Genomic DNA, 9731 nt, shown 5'->3' with positions numbered 1-9731 from the left:
ATGCTGAGGATATTCTGGAAATGAACTTTGCACAGAATTGAAATCGTGGATTATTTGTTGAGCCGAGAAAATTACGGCGATCTGTTTTCAATTATTCTCTTAATTTTGGTTTGTTTCTTCATATAACAAAACAAATGTTGACTGTGTTTTCGGGCAACATTGATTATATTAGCCCCCTTGGGACGAAAATATTGCCCTCCGCTTCGCGTCGGGCAATATTTCGTCCCTCGGGGGCTAATATAATCAATGTTGCCCTCAACCCCAGTCAATATTTGTATAATATTTATTGTGAACATACAGTCACTAGGGTCACTGTTACAAAACTCTAGTGATCATCATTGTGAAAATCCAGCAATGAATTTTTACATCACAAAGAGACAGGGCCTATGCATTACTGGCAGAGCAGAGTGCTCCTACTGCTATTTCAAGTCCACAGAAGTGAAGCTTCATACAACATTTAAGAAAAAGAGAGGGCCTGAAACCGGTACCTTGAATGACGGACTCGCTCTGGCCCTGACGAAATCCAAACTGGGAGTTGCAGACGCGAAACTGGTGATGAGCTGCCTAAACATCAACCCACCTGACGACCGTGGTCTGCAGCGCAAGTTGAACCAGATGTGTGACCGGGTGGAGGCGAACAACGAAGCATCCATGGTGGAAAACCAGCAGTACGTACGGCAGGTAAACACGCCTAAAAATCCCACTTCCAGTATTTTAAGGCACTCTTTTGCAGCTATCCCGTGTTTGACATCGAAATTGAAGTCTTCAAGTTTTCAATGACTTAGCAATGCATATACATCTAAGAAATATGGCAAAGTACTAAGTAAATGCCTTAACTTCAACCACATATTTCATTCAAATGAAGCACGTATACTAATAATCATTTTGATGCATTTTTTAGAAGAGTAAAAAGCTTGTTTATGAAAACCCATGAAAATTTCGCAGTTCGTGCAGAAGTTTATACAGAGAAGAATCAACCAAGTTGAATGCTATGAGAACATTTGTATATACAGTGGTAGCAACGTTATTGTTGACTAACATTGTTGACTAACGACACGCACGATTCTGATACACGAACGATCACGCACGATACACGGACGGTCACTAACGTACTAAATTTTCACGATACCCAAAGATAACGATAAAACGAACGATTTTAAACCATTAAACAATCAAAAGCAAACTTAATTTTTAAGGAAACGTATTGCTGTAATTTGTACCACAGAATGCTTGTGTTTTATCGAAAGGCGACATGTACAGCAGCCATGCGCTGTTCTATTTTTCACGAGTAAACAATATCTTAAAGGATTCAAACACATTTAATTTGTCTAAATAACTAATATTCTTATATCATAAGTTAAAGAAAATTAAGTAAAACGAAATGAAGATAATACATAACAAAATACTAAACAAAGTTACTTAACATAGAAGTTAATATTTATTGTAATCCAATCCTTCTACATACGATTTATATATGCGAGACACAGATAAATTTGTTACCTTGTTAAAAGGAGTTTCGATTTACATTGTAGATATGCGTCTTTATTTTATTTTGGAGGGTGACAAAACATATAAGATGTATGACGAATGACGATTTACTACAAAAAATAGAGAACAAATATTGTAAATAAACTAATTCAAAAAACACACACATACAAATTCATCCTAGTAAATATATGGTTGACAATGATGAAACGTATGACTATCTGATGTATCAGTATAACCTAATTCAATTAGTCACAATAAGATATGCATCTAGATATATAAATCTGAAATGCTCTAGCAAAGTTTGGCGACAGAAAAATGTAAACAAACAGGCATAACTCTAGACAACCAAATGATATCATACATGTTGCAAATGGAGTTACCTCCCGTAATATATCAATTATAAACCTAACATAATCCAGCAGAGTTGCACACATGCCTCATAATTACATATAAGTACCTCTATATAGCTTTATCAATATATCATTAATAATGACCTTGAAATATCCATGCATATGCATAAATAGTAACTTTATACCTACACTAAAGTATGAGAATTATCAGAATTATAAGATGTACTGTAATATAATTCTACTGCACAATGTACATATGCATTGGAAAACATTCTAACAATATACATATTATAACACTCACCAATTAAGTAGTTTCCTCCAGAGAAAAGTACATTCAGTACAAAATGATTGTAGACATGAGCCCGCCTCACACAAGTTCACGGGCTCTACACACAAAAAATATTGAGCTCAAAAACTGATGACGTCAGATCAGGTATGACTAACTGCAGTACCAGCATAGATATGACTAATTGCAGTATTGGCGGCAACAACCCAGCCCCCAAATTGTGGAATGAATATGACACAATTACGTCGAAAATACTCTACATCATTAAGTTACAAACAATCTAGTTTTTTATTAAATTTGTGTCTTCACTAGCAATTGTTCCTAGAAAATGTCAACAATGAACAAACATTCAATGATCACAAATAATAATACAGAAATTTGCACAAGTTCGTAATAATCAAACAGTTCTAACAATCTCCTTCTAGAATCCGGCAGAGTTTATCAACGGGGCGGATCAGAATATTTGTCGCAGTTTTAACTTTAACTTGTCGCACAAGTCCGTTGCAGTCCGGGATAGTTTCACAAATAATGCCCATAGGCCACGAATTTCTCGGAGAATTAGAATCGACTATTAACACAACATCACCAATTTGCAAGTTCCGTTTGATTTCGTGCCACTTCTGTCTTTCTTGTAAAAGCGGTAGGTATTCCGGTACCCATCTATGCCAAAACAGGTTTGCCATATATTGAACTTGTCTCCACCGTCTCCTGTGATAGATGTCGTCCTTATCAAAAACTCCTGGAGGCAGGTTCGGCTTTCGCTTCATTAAGAGCAAATGGTTTGGTGTAAGTGGTTCCAAATCAGAGTGGTGATCTGTATTCTTCGTGATTGGTCGATCGTTGATCATATATTCGATTTCACACATCAGGGTATTAAGTCCTTCGTCGTCCAAGGTCTGTTCCCTTACAACGCTGTTCATGGCCTTGCGAATAATTCGAATGATTCTTTCCCACACTCCACCATGATGTGATCCAGCTGGTGGGTTAAACTGCCAGTCTACATTCTTCTGTAACATTGACTTTTGAATCTGGTGTTGATTCCATTCCTGTATGGATCGGGCAAGTTCACGTTCGGCACCAACAAAATTAGTTCCATTATCAGAACGTATCTTCTTAACTTGTCCCCTTCTGGCAATAAAGCGTCGCAAGGCATTTATGTAAGAATCAGTGTCCAATGAAGCTGCTACTTCCAAATGTACAGCTTGACTTGCCAAGCAGGTGAATATTACGCCATAACGTTTCACACGACTTCTCTTTTGTTTTACTTCGAACGGTCCAAAGTAATCGACTCCTACTCTGCTAAATGGTGGTTCATCTGGAATAATACGATCCTTTGGTAGATTTGCCATCTTCTGCTCTTCAACTTTCGACTTGAATCGTCTACATGTAACACATCTTGATATCAGCTTCCTGATAGCTGACGGAGCATGAATAATCCAATACTTTTCTCTTGACTTTGCCAACATATGGTTTCTACCACTATGCATCAGTTCTTGGTGAATTTGTCTAAGAATGATTGACACATGATGATCTTTGGATAGAATAACTTGATGTTTCATCTCTGCTGGAATACTTGACTGGTGTAGTCGACCGCCGACACGTAAGATTCCATCATCCAAAAATGGATCCAAGTTCCTGATTCGACTTCTACGATTCACATGAGAGTTTCCTGAAGCAAGAGCATTGATTTCTGTGTCAAATTCTTGTTGTTGAACAAATTTCAGTATTGACTTTTCTGCCTCCTTAAGGTCTTGGTGCGATAGAACACTCTTATCATATGATTCTTGTAATACTGGACTAGAATTGAGTCTTTTCATGTTCACACGCCTTAACAATTCCTTCCGCACTTTCAGAATCCATGCCACTGTTCGTTTCAACAAGTACCACGGAGAATGATGTTGAATCTACTCTGTAAAATTTTGTCTGAATTCTGTTGCTCTGCGATGACTGCTATGACGTTAACTCGTTTCACCTCTGGGTCATTGTCCAATAATTCTGTATCAGCGATCTCCATTGGATGTTTGGGCCACTGATCCTCTGGTTCCAATAAAAAACTAGGGGCCTTGATCCAGTTTTCTTGCATGATAAGGCTGTTGGCCGATATACCTCTTGATACGTAATCAGCTGGGTTGACTTTCGTGTTAATGTATCTCCAATTGCTTGGCTGCGATCCTTCATGTATCACTGCTAGTCTGTTAGCAACGAAAGTATGAAATCTTGCTGTTCTGTTCTGAATATAACGTAATACTGCCATACTGTCGGTCCAGAATATAACGCGATCGATGGGCATGTCTAGCTCGGTCAGTAACATCTTGTTGGTTTTGACGGCTATTGTAGCTGCCGTCAACTCCAGTCTTGGAATGGTTGTCTGTTTGAGTGGTGTAACACGAGATTTTCCCATGATGAAAGAACAATGACGTTCTCCGTCTGTATTCTCCAGTAGTAAGTAGGACACTGTGCCATACCCTGTTTCGCTTGCGTCAGAGAAGTGATGTAACTGTGTAATGACTGGATCGAATCCAAAGGGCTTGATACACCTGTTCACTTTGAAGTCTTCTAGTTTCTGGAGGTCCTGGTACCAATGATTCCACTGAATTACGAGGTCATCTGGAATTCTATCGTCCCATCCTAATTGCATCTTGCAAAGTTCTTGAAGGATACATTTGGCCTTGAGTACAAATGGAGCCAAAAATCCTAATGGGTCATATACACTACTGACCATCGACAGAATTCCTCGTCTGGTAAGCGGTTGTTTGTTCAATTCCAGCTTGAAGTTGAAGAAATCAGACTCGACGCACCACTGGACTCCAAGGGCTCTTTCAATCGGCAAAGTATCACGATCTAGATCTAAAGTCTTAACTTCTTTAGCTCTCTCTGACACAGGTATTGAGTTCATGACATCTCGACTGTTGCTTATCCACTTTGAAATGTGAAAACCACCTTTGTCTAAAAGTCTTTGTAAGTTTTTCACTAATATTACAGCCTCGTTCACAGATTTGACAGACTTAAGACAATCATCTACGTAGAAGTTTTTGAGAACGGTGTTAACAGTCTCTTCACTGAAATATCCTTTCCAATCCTGAGCTGTTTTTCGCAGACAAAAGTTGGCACAACTAGGTGAAGATGTTGCACCAAACAAATGCACAACCATCTGGTATTCAGTTACACTTTTCGAAGGATCTCCATCTTTCCACCATAGGAATCGAAGAAATGAAGCATCCTGGAGAGGTACACGCACTTGGTAGAACATGCTGTCAATATCACCCATTACAGCTATCTCATCTTCTCGAAATCTGATTAGAGTTCCAATAAGTGTGTTTGTCAAGTTAGGGCCTTGTAACAACTGATCATTTAGTGAAGTTCCCTTGAACTTGGCTGCACAATCGAATACAACGCGCAGTTTATTTTTCTTGGGATGAAATACACCATGATGCGGTAAATACCACACACGTCCATCGTTTTGTTGTAGGTTCTCAGTAGAAACATGTTGTGCGTAACCTTCACTGATAATTTTGTCCATAAATGCTTTATAACTCTCACAAAATTCAATGTTGTTTTCAAATTTTCTGGATAATGAAATCAGTCTCTGTTCTGCTTGTTTTCTGTTGTTAAGCATTGTAACAGTTTTAGATTTGAAAGGTAAGTCAATGATATAATGTCCATCCTCAAAATGAACTGACTTTTTTACCAATTCTAGGAAAGTTTTATCTTCCTTTGACGGCTCTGGAACATCATCGATCGTCCGCTCACAAAAGTCATGATTAAACTGGTATCTTATCTGTTCTAATCTTGCATCAATGCGATTGACCGTGACGAATGTGTTGAAAATGCCATTTTCTGGAACTGTGTCGATTGGTCCATTGATTACCCATCCAAGGATAGTCTTCATTGCGAATGGACCATTGTCTTTACTAGGAATTATGTCCCATGGTTCCATTGCTTTAGGAACATTGACACCAATTAACAAACCGATATCACTATCTATTGGTATTCTGTCAATGTGAATGTCACTTAAATGCAGCCATCTTTGAAGGTCCTCCAGTGAAATTATGTCTTTCCTGGACACAGGTAATTCTGGTTGTGTGTAAATAGGAGGAAGATCTATTTGATTGTCACCATTCACGTCAGTTATTTCAAGTCCAGAGAGAATATAACAATTTTCTGTCTTCTGTTGTCCCATGGTTGTCAGATTTAACAAAGTCTTTTTGCCTTCAATGTGAAGTAAGTTTGCTATTTTCTCTGTACAAAATGTTGCTGTACTCCCAGAATCCAAGAAAGCATATATATAAATGTATTTGTCACTGTTTCTTGATTTCAGTCGCACTGGTATAATTGGAAGCGCTTGCCTTACAAGTTCCCCAGCCCCCATATGCGCTGCCGAAGACACAGATGCTGACGGTACAGACAATCTGTTGTTGTTCTGGTCCGGAGGTTCAAAGCTCTGTCGAGGATCCAAGTGGAGTATAGAAGGATGACATCTCTTACAATGAATACAATATGACTTGCGTTGACAAACTCCCTTCTGGTGTCCAGATTTTAAACAAGAAAAGCACAGTCCTTTCATTTTTAAAACTGCATATATGTCTTTCAGAGGAAGTTTCATAATGTTCTTGCACTCTTCCAAGGAATGTGACGAACCTTCACAATAGATGCATGGTTTCACAAAAGCACAAAATTTTGGTTTGTATTGAACAGCAACTGTGTGATTTTCTGTAGATGAATGGGACTCCATAGTTTTTGTAGCAAAGTTCCGGCTCGGTCTTGTGTTCACTCTTTCATTCTGTCGTTTTGGTGCACTTGAACTAGAATTCATGACTTCTTTTCCATAGATAGGGTCATTCGCCTTTTTAGCTTCTTTGCGGACGAAGTTTACTAAGTTTTGAAATGTAACGGCTTGTTTTCTGTCTTTAAGCTCATACACCACATTTCGCCACTTTTCTTGTAAGTAGAATGGTAGCTTCCTAATTAGAAGTTTCATGTTTTCTGAGTATTCAAGAACTCGAGCACTGTTTACGTTATTCACAGCAAATTGACACTCGGTTAAGAATATTGCATAAGAGTCTAATGCCTTCGAGTTGTCTGGTTTAATTGCTGGCCAATCCAACGCCTTCTTGACATAAGTATGAGCCACAACATCTGGATCACCATATCGATCCTTAAGTTCATCTAAAGCTTGTAGGTATCCTCTTTCTGCATCCAAATGTGAATATCCAGTTACTATTCTGTTAGCTTCACCACTGGTAAATTGAAGAAGAAAGTTCAAGCGCTCTTCATATGAACTGGTGTTAGCGCACACTTTGGTGTTGAACTGTCGGATAAATCTTTGGTAGTCCATTGGATTTCCTTCAAACTTTTGAATGTCAGCTTTAGGTTTGTTGAGCTCTCTTGCAACTGTAAATAGATCATCTGTGTTGTGGTGATTTTCTGCAGTTGTAAACGTTGGCTCTGACAGATGAGAATAAACTTGAGTCTGTGGTTGACGACTTGTTTCATAACTTGAAACAGGCACATATGGTGTACTGTGGCGTGTTATTGTTGGCACATATGGAATACCAGGTATCATTGTACATGTAGATATGTTAATGTGGTTAACTGTTTCACATGTTGGTAATGGTCTTGAAACAGACGAAAACACCGGTGCATATGGACTCAACTTTGACTGCTTCATAGATGTAGACACATGCATGATGGGATCCTGTATTGATGTTGTCACTGTTGATAAAGGAAGATGAATGTCACCCGCGGCCTCTGACAGACGTCCCACTTCCAGATCAGCTTTTTCCAGTTGTTCGATTATTTTAGTTCTCTCATCACATATTTTTAAAGCTGTCTTTATATCCAGTTCTTCTTCCTTCAATTTCAACTGTAATTTGGCCTCTTCTATCTGTTTTTTCTCTTGAAATGATGCCGCTCTGGCCTCTAATTCCGCTTTTCTTTGACTTTCCTCCAACTTCGCTTGCGAATAACTGCTCTTGCGACTTCCACTAGAACTCACGGAATTGTTATCAATCACAACACTTTTTGAATGTTTCGTAAACCAGTCCAATACAGAACTTTTCAAATCCATAAGGTATTCATCCCTCTTCTGGAATCTTTCTTCATCAGGGACCTGATCACTGGTAGAAAGCCAAGCCCGTACTTCATCCTGAGACACTAGAAATTCTTCGTATTTATCGAGCCATTAACTATACGCTCTTCTAATCGTTTCTTTATCCTCTGATGATAATAATAATTTCTGTAAGTTGTCACTAAGTGTCAACAGTATTTTGAAACACCTTTCTCGGTTTTTACTTTTACTTTCCAGGGTAAATTCAGCACCTTTTTGAGTCATTTTCCTGCTTCGTTCACTCCTACGGTACTGTTCTATCTTCTCACCCTCCATCCTCCTCCATCATCTACTTAATTGTAAATATTTGTACTGGCCAGTGAAATGAGGAAACTGGTACTTTTGTAAATGCGTCTTTATTTTATTTTGGAGGGTGACAAAACATATAAGATGTATGACGAATGACGATTTACTACAAAAAATAGAGAAAAAATATTGTAAATAAACTAATTCAAAAAACACACACATACAAATTCATCCTAGTAAATATATGGTTGACAATGATGAAACGTATGACTATCTGATGTATCAGTATAACCTAATTCAATTAGTCACAATAAGATATGCATCTAGATATATAAATCTGAAATGCTCTAGCAAAGTTTGGCGACAGAAAAATGTAAACAAAGAGGCATAACTCTAGACAACCAAATGATATCATACATGTTGCAAATGGAGTTACCTCCCGTAATATATCAATTATAAACCTAACATAATCCAGCGAAGTTGCACACATGCCTCATAATTACATATAAGTACCTCTATATAGCTTTATCAATATATCATTAATAATGACCTTGAAATATCCATGCATATGCATAAATAGTAACTTTATACCTACATTAAAGTATGAGAATTATCAGAATTATAAGATGTACTGTAATATAATTCTACTGCACAATGTACATATGCATTGCAAAACATTTTAACAATATACATATTATAACACTCACCAATTAAGTAGTTTCCTCCAGAGAAAAGTACATTCAGTACAAAATGATTGAAGACATGAGCCCGCCTCACACAAGTTCACGGGCTCTACACACAAAAAATATTGAGCTCAAAAACTGATGACGTCAGATCAGGTATGACTAACTGCAGTACCAGCATAGATATGACTAATTGCAGTATTGGCGGCAACAAACTAATATTCTTATATCATAAGTTAAAGAAAACTAGAAAACTGACCAGTCAGGAAGGGCCCCGCTATGACAATTAATATAGAGAAGTGAAAAAAACTTCGAATCCATCCTCTTTATATTAACAATGATGAAAAATAAATGCTCGGCATAAGATGTAAAGAACTGCAATATATAGGATCTCATAATTTTCATCCATCAATTAAAGTGTTAAACTGAGGGGTAAAAATATAAGGGTGCAGCTCATGGAATGAGAGTTTAATTTGATTACATTTAAAAAAAAAATTGAAAATTATAAGTAACAACTGTATTTTTAAAATTTCAAGATAATTCCTGAATGTCCAAAAACTCTAAATGGAAAC

General features: G+C 37.6%; 2 protein-coding genes across 2 annotated transcripts; both read right to left on the bottom strand.

Annotated features, from left to right (window-relative positions):
- Nucleotides 1–2531: 2531 nt before the first annotated feature.
- On the bottom strand, nucleotides 2532–3941 carry LOC128174827 (uncharacterized). Its single transcript, XM_052840269.1, has one exon. It carries the CDS (start codon nucleotides 3939–3941, stop codon nucleotides 2532–2534), a length of 1410 nt encoding a protein of 469 aa, XP_052696229.1.
- A 56-nt stretch (nucleotides 3942–3997) lies between these two features.
- On the bottom strand, nucleotides 3998–8191 carry LOC128174825 (uncharacterized). Its single transcript, XM_052840268.1, has one exon. It carries the CDS (start codon nucleotides 8189–8191, stop codon nucleotides 3998–4000), a length of 4194 nt encoding a protein of 1397 aa, XP_052696228.1.
- Between the last annotated feature and the right edge of the window lie 1540 nt (nucleotides 8192–9731).

The sequence above is a fragment of the Crassostrea angulata genome, chromosome 2 (assembly GCF_025612915.1).
Source record: "Crassostrea angulata isolate pt1a10 chromosome 2, ASM2561291v2, whole genome shotgun sequence".
In the NCBI taxonomy this organism is placed as follows: domain Eukaryota; kingdom Metazoa; phylum Mollusca; class Bivalvia; order Ostreida; family Ostreidae; genus Magallana; species Magallana angulata.
The sequence above is the reverse complement of the archived record's forward strand: the minus strand, read 5'-3'. Positions and strand labels throughout refer to the sequence as shown.